The sequence below is a fragment of the Cyclopterus lumpus genome, chromosome 12 (assembly GCF_009769545.1).
Source record: "Cyclopterus lumpus isolate fCycLum1 chromosome 12, fCycLum1.pri, whole genome shotgun sequence".
NCBI lineage: Eukaryota > Metazoa > Chordata > Actinopteri > Perciformes > Cyclopteridae > Cyclopterus > Cyclopterus lumpus.
In genome coordinates this window covers 8,496,381-8,517,886 of record NC_046977.1, presented here as the reverse complement: position 1 = coordinate 8,517,886, position 21,506 = coordinate 8,496,381, and the positions used below count along the sequence as shown (strand labels likewise).

The 21,506-nt window shown below is 41.2% G+C and overlaps 1 protein-coding gene across 1 annotated transcript in view; it reads left to right on the top strand.

The window, feature by feature from the left end:
- pappaa (pregnancy-associated plasma protein A, pappalysin 1a) overlaps positions 1-21,506 on the top strand; it is a 76,717-nt gene that overhangs the window by 26,695 nt on the left and 28,516 nt on the right. Inside the window, exons 8-11 of the mRNA XM_034547040.1 lie at positions 4,635-4,763; positions 4,939-5,030; positions 7,874-8,070; positions 21,391-21,501. Of these exons, the coding sequence (XP_034402931.1) occupies positions 4,635-4,763; positions 4,939-5,030; positions 7,874-8,070; positions 21,391-21,501 (529 nt within the window). The remainder of the gene's footprint in view (positions 1-4,634; positions 4,764-4,938; positions 5,031-7,873; positions 8,071-21,390; positions 21,502-21,506) is intronic.

Here is a 21,506-nt window from a genome sequence, read left to right as displayed (position 1 = left end):
ATATATATATGCGCCCCTTCCTCTGCTTTATACTTCCCTGCTGCCAACTTCAGCGTCTAACACAGCATGACTATTAGCAGTGAGGTCAGGTGGAATCAAGCATGCACCTAATTGGGAACATGTTGAGAGCTACATTTAAAGAGTTGTTATCACGCTATGAGGAGTTGCACTTTTGACCCTTTGGCATTATGACAACCAGGTAATATAATATGTTGCTTACCAGAATACTTAGTCCAGCACAGGACGTCAAAACACTACTTGCTGAGTAAAGCATGGATATGTCCTTGGATCTGTATACATCTGAAATAATCTCTACAATCTGTTTAGAAACACTCGGTGCCATGATGCGAACTCTGACAAATTGTCAAAACTGTTTCCCACGTGAAGCACAAAGGCCTACAAGGGCAAAGTAGTTCTTTAAGTAGGTCTTTTAGCCTTTATAGCAGACCCAAACATTTTATCTGGGACCACAGTCAGGGCCACAGTGCCCTCATGTCAGACAAAGCAGGTGAGTTCAGAATCATCACATGCAGGCACTTTGATTGGTTGAGGGAGCTGCATTTGTGCCCCAAGCAAGTAATAATTAATGACACAGTAGAATATAATGTCTTGTAGTTTGGGGAAATAATGGAGAATGGTTTAGCTCTAGACCCAACATTTTAACGTTTATTTTCAAGAGATGTTTGCAGTTGGCCACTATTGACACCGTTGACTGGTGTGCAGTTCTTAGGCCATGTAGACTTGCAAAAGGAAATCAACGTTGACTATGGACGCAAAACACAGCTTGTGCTCTGAGAGGCTGTGGTTGTGCACCAAGTCATCCTCCTCACATCACACTACTTGCTCATTTGCGTCTGAAAGAGGATTGTCAGTATTCCCAGGACTGCGAGACATGGCTTGTCATGAAAATGTGAACGTGCAAACATTGCTGTCATTTTTCAAATGTCCCCCTCCCTTAAATATCCAATTCTAGGTCTTATTTTAGAAGTCACCATTTAATTTATCCCTTTTTCTCTGATTCGTCTTTAGATTTTTTTTTTCTGTGTTTTCTCAATGTATTTTTCTTTTACCTCCTACTCAGCTGGATCAAGTCTCTTTGTTCTTGCTTGTTCTTGCATGGCCATGCCTCTCAGTGTGGCCTGATCAAGCGGTGCAATTACTTTTCTGTGCATTGGAATTTCTCATTATCCATAAAAAAGAAGGTTCATCTGCTGCAAAGCAATATCTGTTTCTCTTCTTTCCGCCTATTCTGTGTTTGCTCTCCTAAAAGATAAAGTCTCCCACAGCTCGACTTTTCCAGGGGCTAAACTAATTCAATTAGAGGGGGGGGGGGGCATGTTTGAGTGTAGCCTGAAGTTACATCGGAATGAGCCAACATAGCAGAGCAGGACACACTGAAGTATAAAAGAGAGTCTGTCGGGTCAAACATTCTGTGTTGATAATAATAATGCCAACATAAACATTGCATCCTAGGCACACATTTTGTTACATGATCTTTAGGTCCATCGGTTTTAATAATTGAGTACAGCTAACTTGAACTTGGTCTACTTGTTTCTGCCGGGAATGTGCTGAAAAAACACAAGAGAAATGAAGATGAAGCGAAAGACAAAAGCCAAGGACCATAGTCAGAAATGTCATGAAGAAACTGCTCTTTCTTGTTAAATCCTTTGTTTGTGTTCTTTTTGACATGAATCCCCTGACGAAGAGCAAACGCTCACTTTAACACCTTTCTAGCAATGTAGTGGATTGGGTTGTACATGGGTTTGCAGAATACCTGCAAATTTAATTAAACCTTTGTTACAAGCCCAACATTTTTTGTCTGGTCTCTAAGCAAACATGGCATTAATGTGATAATCAGATTTATCATGCAACTTAAAGTGACTATCTCTGGACAGTTCCCAATGTGAAAAACTTCCTTCTGAGGTTAAAACAGGTTGTGCCACTTAAGAAAGGGACACCTGTCTATGATCTACGCAGAGTAGAAAATATCCAGCTAATTAAAATCTTCATAGTTAGGCTATAATGGCTGATAGACACAACACTACACAAATACACTACACAAATACACACTGGTGTCTTGAGCATCTCTTGAGCAGCGGCGATGGAACCAGTGTCGTGTCTATGTGTAACTATATGTCTATGCAGCCCAGCAGTGTCACACTTAAAATCAAAATGTGATCTCAGTGTGCGGCAGGCAGGCCAATTACAAGGATAATACACAACTGCAGATTCCTGTACACAAATCGGCCAAGATGGCAACAGCCAGGGGTTTGGGTTACTGGTCAAACCACCTGGAGTGGCCAATCAGATCCCTGGGATAGCCTGGGCCACCTCTCTGGCCACGCCCCTGCTTATATTTACATGGTAACTATCTCTCTTTCAGCCACACTTGAGCTTAAGTGTCATGCTCAAGGATATGTTGTCATGTGGACAGTAGGAGCCAGCCATCAGTGATTAGTGGACACAAACATGAAAAGAAATGGTTTGACTTGGAGCTCATAAAAGATTGTTATCTTCCCTGCACTTCATTTACACATTTTCCTGGTTTGATTGCTGACTCTATCTTTGTCCGTGTGAAACCTGAATTACACCAATACTTGGGATTATATGACAGCAGTGGGAACAGTGATTCATGCCTGTGTATTCTTCTTTACGTTTTGTTTACGACTGTGTTACTAATAACACAAATATTGCATGTGTGCCAGCATGTATTTTTGTATGTGCGTGCATGTGTGTGAGTCCCTTTGTGTAACGGACATATGAATCTGTGCGTGCCCTCATACTCATGTGAGCAGTTCAGTGTCCCTGCATGGTTGTCACTGCATTTACAGCATTGAAGAGGGCATTCCAAAATTACGCCTGTAATACTTGGTGGTCCACAGGCAATGATCTGCCTATCGGCCCTATATACCCTCATCTTCAGATGTTGTTCCCCTATACCTTATTTTTTCAATGTACTAGCCATGATTATACACAACAATGATGTATTCCTGATCCCTTACGCATAGAATAACATGAAGAACATACTCACTGAATTTCTTTATCTCTGATCTATGTCGCCTCTATAGTGCTCTATAGAGCCGACATAGTCACGCTTACCAAAAACTAAACTGCATTGATTGTTTGAACTCTGGCATCCATCCATCCATTCATCCATTATCTTTAACCGCTTATCCTGTTTAGTGTCACGGGGGGGTTGCTGACATTGGGCAGAGCCGGGGAACACCCTGGGACAGGTCGCCAGACTATCGCAGGGCTGACACATGGAGACGAGCAACCAATCACGCTCACGTTCACACCTACGGCCAATTTAGAGTAATCAGTTAGCCTGAGCTGCATGTCTTTGGACTGTGAGAGGAAGTCGGAGAACCCGAAGAGAACTCACGGAGAGGACATGCAAACTCCACACAGAGGGAAACCCCGGCCCCTCTTGCTGTGGAGGGACAGTGCTAGCCACCACACCACAGTGTAATCAAAACTAGAATTTAAAGAAACAATGTCTCAACCTTTGTCTTCAGTCTCGTGTACACACACTCACACCCGGACACACAAAGTGTAGGCTCAAAAACTCTGAAAGCCAAAAAAGGAAACCATGAAGGAGAAACCATGACCATAAGAGACAAATCAAGCTAGAAAATGAGAAACCAAAACTACAAGCAGATCGAAAAAAAGATAACTCAAAATGGAAAGAAAACTGTAAACGACATAGCTGCAAATGAGAGTGCTGGTGTGAAAGGCAGTTTTCCTGTTTTTATTGTTTATAATAGTCAAACTAGATAAATAAACACGTAAACTCTCCGATTCTTTGCTTGCCTTGTTTATTTTGACATTTTTGTTCTTAGTTTTGTTTCTTGTTAAGAAAGTTGTTAAGATTAAACGATAATGTCATTGACATGAAGCAGTTTGGAACCAATAAGCCTTTCCATAGTAAATTATAAAACCTGATGGTGAAGAACAGACCAGTGAAAAAAGCAAGCTTAAAATAATAATAATAAAAACAAAGAAATAATATCACGACAGCACCCTCACTTGCACTTCTGTTGTTTCTCATTTAGAGTTTTATTTTCTTCAGTTTTGTTTTGTTGCATTGCTTATGGTTTCTCATTTACAGCCTGGATTTAATTTTTTTTCATTTATGGTTTTGGTTTTCTCATTTATGTTTTTTTTCCTTTCAGACTTTTTTTTTTTCAGACTTCCTTTTCATGGTGACTCAAGAAACCATCATGGCGACTCACACCGACAATGTGAGTAGTCCCCCAATATTTCTGCTGCCCGTTGTGTATTCATCATGATGGTTCCATGAAGCACTGAGATGAGAAAACAAAGCTGGACCCAAAGCGGGTAAATGCAGTGACTGGAGAGGCAGATGTGTGGACGTGTGTGCTGAGACAGGTGTTTTAATGTCTGTTGTCCTAGTGGTACTTGAGATACATAAAGATAAAGATTGCTACTACACACACACACACACACACACACACACACACTAGCAAACAGAGCAGTCGTCCTATCGACCCGTTCTCCACAGGCCTGGTCTGAGTATCTTTCTCCTTTATTTAGAGTTGGTCTTTATCAGACATTTCTTTGAGGCTTCACATTATCTTGAAATATCTTGATTGTTGCCTCTCTTTGTGCAGGGATGTGGCGCCACAGGTTGAGTACACTTACCAGGTCCAAACCATCTCCGGCCGGAGTGAGAGTGAGCCCTCCCCACCTCTGATACACAAACTGGGGGCACCATACTGCGGAGACGGACGGATCCAGAGGTAACAGGCATCCGCCATCACACTGTCACACATCAGAATATATAGAATAATACGTATATATATATATATAAATCCATGCACATTGATGTGCAACGAAGAATCTTTTGAAAAATCTGCTAATCATCAGTTTTGCATATTGTGCATGTGGATGTTGTACCTTCTCCTGCTATCTTAGTTCCAAAGGAGAGGAATGTGATGATATGAACTCTATGAATGGGGATGGCTGCTCCAGTCAGTGCAAGAAAGAGCCTTTCTTCAACTGTGTTGGTAAGTCATATGGACACATGTGTAGCCACGGTTAACATTCAGTCACAGAGTTCATTCTCCTGATTGGCTTTTGAAGAAAATACTGGAAATAATATAGCGTTAATGTACCATCAGTGCACCTTTTGTTCAAGGTTTTTAACCCCTGACTTAGCAGAGCAGAATACACAGCTTATTTTTCATTGTTAGCTGCAAAACATAAAAAATAGAAAGAAATAAGAGAAAGCAAAACTATAGATAACATACTATATTACATATTTTGTCTTGCTTGTTTGAATTATTTGTTGAATGACACAATTTTGTGATGAACCTGTTCAAAGTCCAGTCAAAAAAGGGAGACCACACACATACAAGCAGTTATGTGCAAAATAAAACAAATGTATTTAAGTCATATTAGCAAAACAAACAAGTAAATCAAGATGTTCAGTGGTGTATTGAGTGCAAGGGTGTAGGCAACTTCCTTCTCTCAAGCAAGGAAGCTATAAATAAGCATACTCAAACAATAATTTAGAAATAATCCAATGATCAAATCAAGTCTTCTAGAGTAAAGTTGATTCTAAATATAATACAACCTTCAAGTTGTTTACGTCTATATGAACTGAACCATTTGTACAGAGCGTGTTCCACGATGAACACAAAACGGAGTTAGACGGGTCAGTGAGGACAGCTGGTCAACAGCATCGTCGTAGACTCTCCGTTGACGGGTTTTATAACCCAATTCTGCTCCCTGCTAATTTGTTTGGGACGGCACCTACTATGACGGATCGCAAACTGAGTGGAAATGTTTAGGGAGAGGCTGTCGGGGCCCGATTGGAGAAAGATCTGACATATCCTGCCCTCTTCTATAGCAAACAGGGAACAATTAGGAGGACTTGATTGACACATCTTTGCTACTTTGACTGCCTTCTAAACAGGAATGGGACAACACAGGAAACTCACACAATGAGTCACAAACAGTGGCAAGAGTGGGAGGGGTTCTCACACTTCCTAATATATTTTAATGGCCAAAAGTGACATTTTAAATAACATGTACTTGTTACATGCAACATTTATCAAGTTGTGATTTGACCATCGGTTCATTACATAACAATACAGTTCTGTGTTCTTCTGTGCCATGATATTATTATCTTTGTGGATGACTGACTGACTATCAGGTATAAAATCACTTTGCTCTCCCGTTAAAAAATAGATCTGGAAATCATTATTTGGGTAAATCCTCTGGTTTTATATAATTGAGTGACTGGCATCTCCTACGTATAGTTTTTCTTTTATGAACAGATGGAAGTTTCCTGTCCAGTTCCCCTGCTGTAGACAATCATTTTGCCCCCCCGTGTGTGTGTGTGTGTGTGTGTGTATGTGTATGTGTGTGTGTACAGTACATGCATGCATGCACACACGTGTCGGCGTATATGAAGTGGCCACTTAATCTCTGTCAGATTGCTGGATGACTGCATATTCTATGTTGTTTTTCCAGCAACGGCAGTGCTCAGGGGTGTACATAAGTGTGTGTGTGTGTTGGATATTGTCTGACAAAGTTATAGTTTTGTACAGAAATCTGACACTATAATAATGGGACCATCTGTCCATCTGTGTGAGGGAGTGCCTGAATTATATCTGGAGTTGACGAAATCAACAAAGTTCTTTTCACATGACCCCACCTGGCGTAACAATCCCAGTGGTTATGTCTCAACTGTGCTCCGAGCCACAGTAAACACAGGTGCAGATAAAGCTTAAAGGAAAGGCAAGATGCTGAAGGCTTATTCACCCCGCTGTCCAAAAAGTGATGGTTTTGGTAGGTCAGATTTCCCCTGCTTCGATATGTGGTGAGTGTCACTTGGGTTAACCAAAACCGAATCAAAACAATACAGTTTGCTTTGGACCTGACGTTTCTCTCTCTATCCATCTTTGTTCACCTTCATCGCTCTCTTTCTTTACCCACATGTAGGGCTCTCTTCTTTTTCTCTTGGACTCAATCACTTTTCCACTTTTCCATTATCTGGATATTATATCCCTGTCCACATTAAAATACGGTGGCAGTACCCGTTTTTCTTTCTCCTCTTCCTCCACTTCGCTCTTTAGCTCTCATTCTACCTACTACTTCTGCAGCTTTTACGAGCCACTGTCTGAGCTTCCTCATGCCTCGCCCCTTCACTTCTTCCTTCGTCTCCGCTCCTGCTGAGTGATTGGCGGGAGCGTATTCCGTATGCCCCCTCAGTAGCCCCTCGGTTCACCATTGCCAGAGCACAGAACTGACTGGAGTTTTTGGCTTTGCTGGAGAGGGCTGGAATTTCGAGGAGGAGGCCCCGGCCAACTTGGCCCAGAATGCCGCCTTTCCCCCTAACTGGAACCCCACCGGCTGATACTGCTTTAGCTGAGGGCTCAGAGCAATGAGGCCCAGGCAACCTCAGTGCTCTGCTCCCTTTTCCCCCAGTCCATAAGCTTCCAGTTCCAGACCTTAACTCTGGGTGGAATGCCTGTCAAAAGAATGTATCCTGCTTTTTTCCCTGCACCTTTTATCCCTTGCCGTCCTCCCCCTTCCTCATCTGGTCCTCTCATCACCTTCCAAAATAATGGAGATAGTAGAGCATATTATCCTGGAGGCTCAGGGGGTACACATGTTCTATAAAAACAGGATGAAGAAGTGGTAAACTCACCTGTATGGCTTTGTGCAAATGAAAACATGCTACAAGAAAGAGCGGGGTGGTGGCGGGTATATGTATAATCTGACATCTGATATTTTAGCTGACCTAGAACTTTAATTTACTGAAAAAAAATACTGTACAGATAAAAAACTGATAATTGTTTATTTGAAATTGACACTTTTTCTATTGTTTGTTTACCTGCAGAGGAGCCAAACCTGTGTTACTACTATGATGGCGATGGGGTGTGTGAGGACTTTGAGCAGGAAACGGGTGTCAGAGACTGTGGCCTCTACACTCCCCATGGTTTCCTTGACCAGTGGGCCTCCACTGTCGAAGTTTCCCATGAGGAGAAGCTCTACTGCTCTGGTGACGTGACTGCTGGATACCCTGCTGTTACAAAGGTAAGGGCTTACACAGTTTATCTTATATATATATATACATACATTCAGTGTATTTTCTATTATTGGATCATCATGGATCATTACAGTACCAAAAGACATTCTCCTTCATTGCTTGGGGTATGGTATTTGATTAATTGATACTTTGATTCTATTACTTTCTCATGCATAAATGTTTTACACAATCATTACAATGTAGACCCCATTTTCTTTTGGCGATACTGTTGCAAAAACAACTTATTTAGCTTGTTTGCCAGTTAAGTAATTTTAGGGATTGGGAAATTTAATTAGATGTCTCTTAGAGAGGGTCCAGAAGTTTGCTGCTCTCATTAAAGTAATGCTTATTGAAGACAAGAGAAGAAGCCAATGATTCCATGTAAGCACGATGGAAGCATTGATCTGCTGGCACAACGCAGAAAGGGGCTGATTGCCCAAAACATTAGGAGGAGGCCCACACACACACGCACACGCACACACACACACACACACACACACACACACACACACACACACACACACACACACACACACACACACACACACACACACATACACACACACACACACAGAGACTAGCCTCACATCTCTACGCTGACAGTGCTCTCTTCTGTCTAGACTTTTTTTTCTTCTAAATGTATATCAATCTTTGTTTGTGTTAAATAATCGTAATCTCAATATTGACAAAAATAATCATGTTTATGGTTCTTTCCATAATTAAGCAGACCTAATATGTGTGTGGTTGGAAGTGTGTGACGTTGGCTGTAGAGCTGGTTCCCACTGCTGATAATGCATTTTACAAGGCCAATGAACTAGGTATACAGTTGTGGTCAGGTGCCTTGCTCATGAACACTTTGGCAAGGACTTACGCAACAAAGGTAGGAGCTTAACCAACACAATGTAATGTATTTGACATGGCAGCACTTCTGTCCGAGCCTGTGTTCCAACAAACAACTTTCAAGATGGTTTATTCTCTGAGAGAAATTGCTCTCGTGGAACATGTCCACATACCCATAACAAATGATTTGGGGCTATGAAGGACAGATTGTTCATTTAAAACACGCTCCTGTAGAGAACACTGTGTTCCCCAAATATAATACGTGATGAGATCACCTCACTACAAGGCCACTGACTGTCCACTAATTGTGAATTACATAGAACATTGGGTCCTCGAAGACCATCTTTTTCACCAACACATGTTGATGAATTCACTGCCATGTATTTATCCACTCCAGTATAATGCACAACAGCAACATCAAATGCCATCTCTTCAAACTAAATTGACTTTGATGACACTGAACCCTTGCAGTGTCAAGCACGCACGCACACACACACACACACGCAACAAATCTGCTCGCACCATGGTGCACGCACACAATCATGCTCACTTGTTTGCTTATTGTAGTCCCTCTCAAAACAAAGATAACATAACATAGCCTCAAATAACAGTCGAGATTCTTGTTCAGGCGATGCTTTGGAGCAATTGTGCAATTGCATGCATGTGGCGACGGTCCTGGAGGCTCATGCCACAGACGAAGCATGTGAGGATTGGTTCTGGAGACGAAGACCAGGCTGTGGGCTTTCCTTTGTTCATGGATCCAGTTTAAATGTGGCCACTTTAGAACAACATATAAAACACCACAGTGGCTGATCAGTAGCAAAACAAAGTTATTGAAGATGTTACCTATTTGGAAGAGGCTTTTGGTGATGTTTCACATCTGGTATTATAATCATTGTGTTTGCAGACGATAGCTCTTGATTCCACGCAGGAATCAGTCATTGTGTGCCCAAAGAATAGTCTTTTTTTTAAGGCATCTGGATCACATTCCCTATCTAGAGATGGTTGGCCCTTGTTTACATTAGCGGTTTGATTTTCCTTTGATTTGTTGGTGGAAAGGGATGTAAAAGGCCAATGGGCACTTGAAGTGAAGTTCAAGCCTCAGAGCTGCATAGTTACTTAAGATGGTATACTCTTGATCAGCAATCTTTGTGGAGATTTGTATGTCATTTTAAATGCCTTTGCAGATACAAACTCACATACAGTATTGACCTTGAAAGAGGTTCAGTGTCGGGGTAGTAAATTGCTGGGAGACGTAGTTGACTGTCCTCAGTAATAAAATGGCGAGGATTGAGAAAGGTATTTGCAGGGCTTATTTTCTGTATTAAAAGAAGACACCACTGAATACATTACTTTTTGTGTACTTTATATTTGATTTGGAAAATTAGTATGAGCTTATTTTATGAAGTAATGTATATGGTAGAAATCTCAGCTTTGGTGTGAACTTGCAGCAACCTGACATTAATGTTGAAGAGTAGCATCCATCCCACAATATGTACCATCATTGTCCTTCTAGTGCCTATGTGTGTGCTGGTGTGTCTGTGAGTTCATGTGTGAGAGGAAAATACATCGTTATCGGAAGTAACCACTGTATGAGCGAACTGAAAATTTGAACTCCTTTCCCAATACTATTGCATAGTGAGCCTACCATCGTGTCAAGCAGTTTAAAAAATGTCCGTGCTAGTTGTAGTCATAGTTCATCAGAAACCAACAGCACATTGTCCTGCCTTGTTAATAGCTCACTTCATCCTTTGTGATTTAATCATGTTTCCATGTTCGTGGTTCACAGCTCTTTGGTAGACATTGGCCTAGAGATGTGCTCGCCTGACAAAGGACAATACCAAAGTGTGTGTTTCTTCTTCTGAATGTGTTTGTTGGGGGTCGGGGATAGCACATCATTTTCTCCTGATGTAGTAAACAAGTCCTGTATTGGTTTTGTGTATCAGTTCCGTTTGATGTCTAAAGACCGTGTTGATACTGCGTCTATGTGTATGTGTGTCCATATCTGAGAGAGAGAGAGAGAGAGAGAGAGAGAGAGAGAGAGAGAGAGAGAGAGAGAGAGAGAGAGAGAGAGAGAGGCTGATTCAGAGAGAGAGAGAGACACAGTGATAAGGATCTTTGCGGATACAGAAAGTAACAACAGCGCAAAAGGCACTTGAGGAGAAGGAGAGATCACGTATCTGCACGAAAGCTCAAGTGGTATTTAGCTGTGTGTGTGTGTGCGCGCGTATGTGCATAATGGGCATAAGTATATTTATATTGTAAAACATAGAGACATAAATACAGAGGAATACTAAAAAACGTCCTTTTATCCATTAAATGTCATGGTGAACGTCTAATTGTTCACGCACCAGAGAAGAGCCAAGGAGAAGGAAAGCTGAATGCTCTCACATTGACGCCACTGCTGAGAGAGGGTTTACATACACACATACCCTTTGCCGATAGCCGGCAGTTTACATTAACCAAATGTAAATGTGTGCTGAAGCTACGTTAATTTTTGGGTCCCGAAACTAACTTGTAGTTATGCACACTGTTTTCGGTACTGCCTTGGTAATGTGTTGTACTTGTATGATACAGAAAGACTAGTCCTGTGAAAAGGGAAAGAATAGCATGCAGATTGAGAAAATAAGGAGAATTCCAGCAACCAGCAAGACGAAAAAGGGAAAATGATATATCGAGATACATAATATGATGGCTGAAATGATATATTAAATAATGTTATGGGTCAAAAACACAAATGACAGTGGCGAATCGTACCTTCTATACTTCCCCACGAATAAAAAAAAATACTAATGGAAACTACGGGCGTCCCTGGCCGCTTTTCTGCTGTATAGGCAAAATACAATTTTCCTGCTTCATCTTTGAAAATGTTGTTGTTCTATTTATGCACACGTCGGACGTCACAGAGGCACTCTCTTTTATGAGCTACAATTATTCAACAAGTGTGTGTGGAAAGAAAATGCAACCAGAACACGAAATCCATCCTCCAGTCCTTTTGGATTAGTTTTTCAATATACTGGTCATAAAGCTGATCCCTGGTTTTCAGATCCAATATAATTGGCTTTTTCAATAGCTATGGAAACCGGGATTGAGTCGGGATTGTCCTGTTGTGTTCCTTGCATATGTCTTTATCCGTTTGAGGGCGGAACATGTCCTTTCCACGGATGCAGTGGTGACGTGGATTGTTAAAACTAAACATGTTGTTGCATATAAAGCTGATGCATGCGGTCACAGAGTCCTTTATGTTGGAGTAAGAGGAGGAGGTCAGATGTTTTTGTGCAACGTTTTGTAGTGTGAGCGAGTCTCTCCTTGAGTTCACCGTCCATATATTTGATCAAAACGTTCCCTCGGTCTCTCAATACAAATAATACACTCTGCCTGGCAATACAACACTGCAAATCAAAATACATATATTCTCTAAAATGTCAAAGAGCATATCTGCATGCATTTTTTTAGAAGTTGAAAGAAAAAAAGCCTAAATCAAAGTTGCCATCTAGCCATCAGCACTGTGTTATTGCACATTTCTATATTCATCATGCTGTTAAACTATGTAAGGAAACAGACCTTCAAATACAGTGCACACTAATATTGATGAAATGTTCCATCTGGTTGGTGCCACACTGGGCAGTTGCTTCAAACATATTTAATCAAGCAGCTGTGTTCGCTTTGGCCATCTAGAAAACAGCGCAGCCAGGCCAACAAGGTGGGAGAAGAACATTTTGCACTCTCACATTTTTGCTACACCTTGAGATAAAAACAAATTGATGGCATGTGCATAACAGTTTATGAAGAGGGCCTGTGGTAACTGTTCCTTTACCTTGGCTTGTACTCCGATCTACCCCAAGGTCATAACGGCAGAGCCGTCATAGCATCGGGCTACAAGTGTTTTTTTCCCCCTATTCATCTATATGAAGAACCCAAGAGCCAGGGCTGCTATGTCCTCTGCCCGTTTGTTTCCTGTCACATCTTTACATTTGATGATCCACCTTTACAGCTTCAAAGGCTGCTTTCCCTATTTCTTCTTTGATCACCTCACCCGTCACATCGGCAATAGGACTTCTCACGCCTTTCTGTATTTGACTTGAGATCAAACACCATATGGACAGCAGAAAATGTATGTAAATAAGTAAATAAAGTTTGAATAAATATGAATGATCACAAAAAACACCTGACAGCCAATGTTAGTTTAATGGTTGTAGTTGTTTTCTTCTTTTTTTTTTCTGTTCCCTCTTTCCATGTCGGGCCAAATCCAAATGTTGAAGACCTTTTAATCTGAAGACAGTAAGGTAGCTTCATCTTATCTAAAAGATCCACCTTCCCTTCCTGATCAAGCTCACATACAGGTATGCAGTCAGATAGAGATACACAGGCAAACACACACACACACACACACACACACACACACACACACACACACACACACACACACACACACACTGCCAACTCTATGCAGGATTATAGGGCAGGTCCATAGGGGACTGAAATGTACTACTGCTGTCTTTGTGGAGCAGAACATAATGTTCCCCCACTACCACACCATGGAATATGGTGAGCAAGCTTCACTTGCTCTGGGGGGATTGGATTGGAGAACTGGCCCTAGCAACTAACCTGTGTGTGTTTGTGCACGCCATGTGCTTGCCTTCACGTGCATGTGTGTAGAGGAGTAAGTGGGGAGTGTGCACGTGCATTTAAACTTTAAGATCAAACAGCAAGCCAGGTGATTTCTCCAGAGAGGACTGCTGCCCAGGCAATCTCTGACGCAACCCCTGGGCACCCCTGGAGAACACTCCCCTTAATTATACATAAGCAACAGAAGGGATAACATTTTAGTCCTCTCACGCTGCAAGACATCGCCTATATATGAAGTTCACTCATCTTCAGATGTGAAAACAAACATATGTGCACGAGGACTGAATTAAATAGCAACAATCTTCTTAAGTTGAGGGAAAAGAGAAGAAGAAAAGAGACACCGTTTTTATTATTATATTATTCTGATCGGTAAAAACAAGGAAACAATAACTGTCCCAGGTCCCAAAGAGCAGGCAGTGTGCACTTCAGCGGGGAATACGTGTATAGGGCCTACTGCTGAGCAAACATGCACAATCGCACGTCTTCCTTTTCCTCTGCGTGTAAACGCAAACACACATACTGTCGCGCAAGCTGAAACTCACACGTACAAGCCCACAAAATAAAAGCTTATACAGTAGCCGAGCTGTTGCTTTCAGCAGCACGCATAGGAAGGCCAGCTCCTCTGGCACTGCTTCTCCCACCAACATTCCCCCAAACCACACAACCCTCGTCAGGCACGGTGCCAGTGACATAAGCGTGTTGTAACATTAAAAAAAAAGAAACCTCTGGGATGGCGTTCCTTTTTCCCCTTTTTACTTTTCCCGTTTCAATTATTATTGTGGTTCCGCCATATGGAAACCTCATTGTGACTGGTGTATTTGTTTCATGGCACTGATGACCCCGCATAACATTTTCATGCTGTTAATATGCAGGGTTTTGGCCCTGTTTTATGGAGCATAGGGGGCCACTGACTGAGGGACATTCATGTTCTCCGCAGACCCATCTGTTTTCAACTTGCTGGCGTTGGACGCTCACCAATCCTTATACATTAGTTTGTGGTCCGGGTTCCCTGCCACCCAGTCACTACTCATGGCTGCCCTGATGAGAGTGGGATAGGTAAACTGCTTAATTGCACCCACTCACAAACTTTTATAGCCCCGTTCTCAGTAGGCTATGGAAGTGGCCCATCATTAGCCCTGGGCCAATGAGATGGTGAGCTTCAGTAGGTATGGGTGGGGCTGGGTGACAGGACATTACCTCACACACCAGGCTCTCACCAGCATTCCAGTAAACCATGGGATGGTGCTTGGAAACTCATACTAGTTTCTCTCTGTTGCCCCTTTTCTCCACAAATGCCTCACAGATGCTCACGACTGCTTTCCATGCCCCGGCTTGAAATTCATATACAGTATGTGCATTTCACGAAGAGACGGGGAGGAATGGAAAAGAGGACAAATAAATACCTTTTGTTGGGAATAAAAATTGTTCACGGAGGTGCCATGATGGGATAAATATTATTTTGGGAAATTGTTCTTTTAATTTGCATGTGTCCAAAATGTACATATCTCCAGAAAAAATAAAAGAAAACCTACCTATGTCACCTCACAGAGGCACACAACAGGATCGAAACAATACACTCTCAGCAGGTATTGTCACACCCAACACCTCAAATAAAGCGATTGGATGGATCACGCACAATTAATGAACAGATTATGTTTACTGTTAAAGTGATTGACTGAAAGATGGCAAAAAAATAAACTTAAGACGATGGTGTTGGAATCATTTTGGGGACTGGGAACTTGGTGTAAACAAAGGGAATGTGGGAAAGGTGGTTGACAAAGATAAAGTGTAACAGTCATAATAACAGAAATGCTCTTACAAGCCCATCCACTGATAATATCTACCAGCGTTTTTATTTGCATAATTCATAAAAACATACATGGCACATAATACGTAAGACAAACTCAAGAATACATTACCATCTCAACAATACATTACCAAAGTGTCTTATATTGACATAATATCAGCTTTATGCTGGATACCAACACCTACAGATGAAAACAAGACAGATTTTTGTGAAACTAATGCTGCTGACTTGAGTTCACCAGTGATTTGTTGAAACAGAAATATTTGCTATTTAATGTATGACAGCAAATTGTTTAATTATTGACCCCATTAGGTGTGGCTTGGCTTTATTATAAGAGGACATGGCGGTGAGAAAAATGATCTCTCTCTTCTGTGGTCTTTCGTGAACATGTGGCCCCATGTTTGTGTATGCCTCCGTGAGGTTTATTGATTTCAATCCAAGATAGGATATTTTGACAATCGGGAAGCTTCAACATCAGTATTGAAGCCAAGGAGGATGGAGCATGCGTGTGTGTTTGTATTTCAGTCCGTGTGTATGTTTGTACATTGACGTGTGCTCAGTAGAGGTGTTCTAACTTGACCCTCTCCATCACAATGGAAAAGACTGTGGTACATTATGCTATTAGAGGGCTTGTTATTGTCATTACTCTGTCTTCATTTAAAGCGCCACTTTCCAATTCTCCCCTTTACAAGTTTATGTTTTTGCTTTATGCGCTTCATAAATGTTTTTACAGTACAGACATATTTTCAGGCTAATGAGGCTGACGGTTGCACTCGCTTTCTCCTCTCCTTTTATCCGGTTTCCCCTTGGCTCATGACACTTAGCTCTCCTTTTATCTGAAGTGGTGATTTACAAACACCAGTTTGTGTCTACAGACCAGGGATTGGCTGTTTTCTGCCAGTCTGACTGGCCAGCTGGTACAAATTAAGACCGTGTGATTGTGTGTGCGATTGTGTGTGCGAGTGCTTGTTTTTAAGTTAAGACGTTGAACTTGTGGCGAGTTGTTTTGTTTCAAAAAACAAATCTCAACATTTGACGTAGTCCTGAGAGTGTTACATCCTTGTTATGAATCAGAACAAGGGAGACATGTGTTTACAATAAGTTGGGGTGGTAGAGGCTATAAGGAGCAGTCTAATCATTTTAGTTTTGTTATTTTACTAAATAGGCCTTCCATTTGCCTCTTTGCACACGAGAAACGACTACCACCTGGAGAGGCACATCTCTTAAAAACAAGTTTTACACATTATAAGCATCATTGGCAAACAACATATTTGCCATACCTTCCATTACTCTTTCCAACAGTTCCTGCTGTGATATTTTAGTTAAAAATCAAGCAATCCATTTGAGCTGTCAGGTGGTTTAAAAGGCATAACAAATTGCAGATTTTTTTTCTTCTCTTTACTGTAGAATACATGCAAAGGTTATCTATATGATATTCAGAGTATCAATATAGCAGCAAACAACCATGTATATGTGAAGATGTAGTGGAGTAACGACTACCTGAGCAGAGAATGAAGTCTCTCTCCTTCTTTGCGTGTTGTTATCTAAGCTTCTCTATGTTTTATTTACATAGCCGGGCCGGTCACGCATGCCGGTTAATGCTTGTTAGTGCATATCGGTGCATGCTAGTGCACGTGAGCGCCATACTGGCTAGCTCATGGCCTCGACTCATATGGCGTTTAAAGCTGATAACGCTGTTATCACTATCAACACTGTTAGCTGTGAGCAGCTGAACCAGCTGTTGCGATATTGAAAGCCGTGTAGAGGGAATAGATATTCTCGGTATATCAAATCTAGCACCGTCGACCTCAAAGTCTAAATGGTTGGCAATTTAACAGGCGCCTGTTGTGCATGTCAAAAAGTAATTCAATGCTTTTTAAATCCTCTGGAAACACCTGGACAAGGTATATTATTATTGATTATGTTGGCCTTATTTCATACATCTGGACACATGCAAATGTAACCTTTGTAATCTTTCTTGTCACACAGTAAATCTGTGCGTGCTCAGAATACCACTTCTTACAAAAGGTACAATAAATAACGTCTTTGATGTCAATTACTTTCTCCTCCAACAATTCTTTTGGGATTTAATATTTCTAATATTAGGCACGAGCTGATTAATCAAGTCTTGTAATATGTCCGCGATAGAGGAAATTGCATCTGGTTTGTATTTGTTCTTATTGGATTCAGCTGATATACTTGCCGTAAAAGTTCATTTTTATAATCGTAGTGTTTTGGAAACAGATTATAAAACAGGGGGGGGGGGGGGGGGGGCTGAAAGAAAGCCAAGCCAAAGACATACAGAGAACAAGTTTATGAAATGATAATACTGGGATGTTGTGTGCAGATGTTTATGTCTCGGTGCGTATGCCGTATCCTTAGTTGCCAAGTTGGTTGAAGCAGAATTTGTGAATTGATAATTGTTGCCATATGCGATGACCTTACACATTAAGTGTAAAATTATCAGGTTTTGTTATTCAACCTGTGACAAAGTGAGTGCTTAAAATATGCTGGGCTCCATTCCTCTCTCCTCACTTCATTACTCAATGCACATACCTTTTGCCATCTTCGGGGACTTGCTGTTAGCCATGCATGTGTCCCAGTCCTTGATTAACACCTGATCATAGTAGAAATGAGTACATGAATTTGTATCCATGATCTCCAGCAGTCTGGATTCTCTAGGAAAGAGGTTGCCACTTCCAGAAGAACTGATCTAAAATATTTCTAAAACATTTCACAAATGATAAAAAAATCTATTTGTTTTAAAGAAACCTTGTATGCAAATATTTTACACATATAATACACAATGTGTAATGATATTCTGCAATTTAAAGCTATGAAATCCTGTAATGTGAGACCCGGGGAAATTCTGTGCAACATTTGTTAGGTTTATAATTAGTCTTGTTATTATTGTTGTGCTTATGAAAGCATTTACTGATAGGTTGCATATTAAACACAATGTGTCATTGCCTTGAAAAGTTGGATTGACCCCGATGTATGTAGGAGGGAGCATCCCTGAAGACTTCATGATCCCAAACAAACATTTTTTGGGATCATGGACCTGAATCTGTAGGTTCCTGTTGACAAATAAAATACCATTGTGTCAAATCACATACAGCCAAAAGATTAAAAACCAAATAAAATCTTGGGATTTCATAGAAAATACAATGTGAAAGCTCGACTCCGGAGCTGGTTGACTACTGCCTCTGGAATGTGCATGTTCTTCCCGAGTGGGAGTCTCCCGGGTGCTCCAATGTCCTGCTCCTGTCCAACGTTTAGGTTAATTGGTGACCCTAATTTGCCCGTATGTGTAAAAGTGAGTGAGATAGTGGAAATGAATGGATGAATGGATAACATCAGAATGTGTGAAACTGAAATCTTGCTTAGTTGACTGTTGGATGGGTGTAAAACCGTATTACCATCACTACCCTTACCCCCTCTAATTAAAATCAATGACAATTATATATAGAGTGCTTTGACTCTTGCCATCGCTGGGGAGGGGGATGGGGGAAGTGTAATGAGTCATGGGAGACTTGTGAATTGCCTCCTACTGGTGTGATACTTTACAGAGGTGTTTGCTTGAGTGCAGGGGCTTCGTCGGCAAGCCAAGCTGTCAGTTGGTTGTTAGAAAAAACACACCAGGAGATGATGGAGAAAGGATGATGGGAGGAGGGGTGTGTAAGGTGTAGCTCGTTCCAAATGTGTTCACGTGTATAAGAAGTCAATCGCAAGTGGAAAGGGTATTTTCACCTTCCCTGTCTGAAAAATGGTTGCAATGGAAACTAGCTTGTCTTGACTCCAAATCATTAGCAAGTCCATGCCACAACTAGCAACCAATCATAATGGTTAGTTAATTAATTCAGTTACTTTATTTATTACATTTACATTCAGCAACATTTGTTTTCTGATTAATGCAAAATGGAGATCTACACAGCTGCACTCAAGTTGGGTCAGAGTCTCATAACGACTGATCTCAGGTGCTTGTCACCTGCATTTCTGCCACTTCATCTCTGAGCAGAAAGGTCATGTCATCAGATTCAGGGGACAGATATGTAGACAGATTGCTGGTCTGGCCAGTTTTCCATGGTGACAGGATCTAGCCTCTCTAGCAAAACTCTCAAGTTACTGGTGTCTCATTTCACCTGCTCAGGGCAGCGGGGGGTGGGTGGGGGGGGGACTCACCGTCCTTGGATTTGTGCCCTCTCTCCCCTTAGCCTGTGTTATTTATTGCTCAATAGTCTTTCACCGATGTGTCTATATACCTTTTTCTGTCTTTCTGATGCTTTTCCTTCCTTTCAAATCACAATGACGAATCACATCACCCCGTTTTACCCACATCCCCCTACCGTGTCAAACCTCTTCCTAACGTAGCCAATGAGGTGACAATGTGTGGGACACAAATCCTAGAGGGGATGCCGTTTCCTTCTCTATGTCAACAAAGCCACAGTACCACGGGAGTGAAGTGAGAGGTTGAGCAGCCTTCACCAAAACTCAAATCACCTTGCGCGGCAGCTGGATTCTCGCAATATCGCAAGATCACGTGAGAATCACAAAGATCAATCTTTTCAGGCCTAAATTAATGCGTTTATGTCTGTTAAGCCAGAGCATCCTGTGGGGAGCTACTTGGCAGCTATGGGCTTGGCTTAGGGGAGATGACACAAAGAGGCGACTGTTTGTTCAGAACAACAATGGCGGCTCCCGCTGAGGCAAGCGGAGATGCTACAATAGCATCAGTTATATCAGTAGAGGAGGATATTTCGAAAGAAGAGCAAAGAATGCCGCTAAAGGCTTTTCTCAATCAGAAGGATGATTTTGCTTTCCCTCAGACTTTTTTCTGAAATAGTTTGATTGACAGATGGGGTCATCCAATCACCTGCCACATGTATTTTCTTCAAAGTGCCCACCCTTTTCCAAACAGTTTCCAACGACTGCTTCTTAGATGGTTCTGTGTAATAAACCATTTGATGGGTCAGGTTATACCTGTGTTATTTTTACTTGACTTTTCAGTGTCAACATCATAACTCACAAACTTCAACTTCTTTCTTTGATAAGACAGATCTATATTCGCATTGAGTGACTGACACTATTATTACACCATATTGAACAGCCTCTCTGAATACACCGAGGTTCAATTGCGATCTTTACAGTTTGATTGCCATTCATCATATAATATAGACAGCATACATTATATTGACAAAGTAGTAATCAATATCACCATTTTGTCAGATAAACATTTCTGATTGTTCACCCTGTTACTTCTAACAAAACATTTTTTATTTTTTGTTACCATTACACAGGGTGCTTTCAAGGTACACTATTTTATAAAATGTTTTGCTGATCCTTATATCCACAATGAAAAATAACAAAATGATCAATCAAAATCTGAATCTAAAGGGATTAAATTCCAATTAAATTCACTTCACACATGACTAATTCAGGTGCTGCATGTAATCATGACATAACTCTTTGAGGGCTTCTAGTGGGCAGGTGTGTTATGACAGTTTAAAAAGCCAGTTCAAGGTGAGTACACACAAAAAAAACTAGAGGCTAGTACAATGGAGGAAAGACCAGAGGAAGTGAGGGATGACAGGTTGCCTGGTTTGTTGACAAGATACAAACAAACAGCACGTCAGCTCTAGGTCAGCCCAAACAGCTGACAGCTGTGGAAAAACAGGGGTCACAGCATTTAGGACCAGGACAGTAACCAAACTGGAGTTTTTAAAACCATCTGCAAATTACAAGTTAGCTAGCTACTTAAGTTAAGCATGTTATCTCTAGAACCTACTACTCTTTACATTTTCTGTAACTTTGAGTTGTGGCTTATTGTGATGGGACACAAGTTCAGAGAGGCATCTCTCAAAGATGAGAACTAACAACAGCAACCAATGTCATTACTAGTCAGCTTTTAAAACAATAACATGTTTCTTTTTTTCTTTTTATCTTACATTTATTTCTTACATAACAAATACTTTCAACCTACAAAGTGAAAAAAAGTTAGAATGATGCATAAAAATGACCCAATATCCTCCTTTTTTCTCTTATGTTTCCCTAGACATGTCAGTCCAAGGTGTTTGACCTATCAGATGGAGTGTCCCAGTATGCATGGTTCCCCTGTCGTGAGGCCCATAAGTCAACCTGGGGATATCCTAACTATTGGCTCAAGGTAAG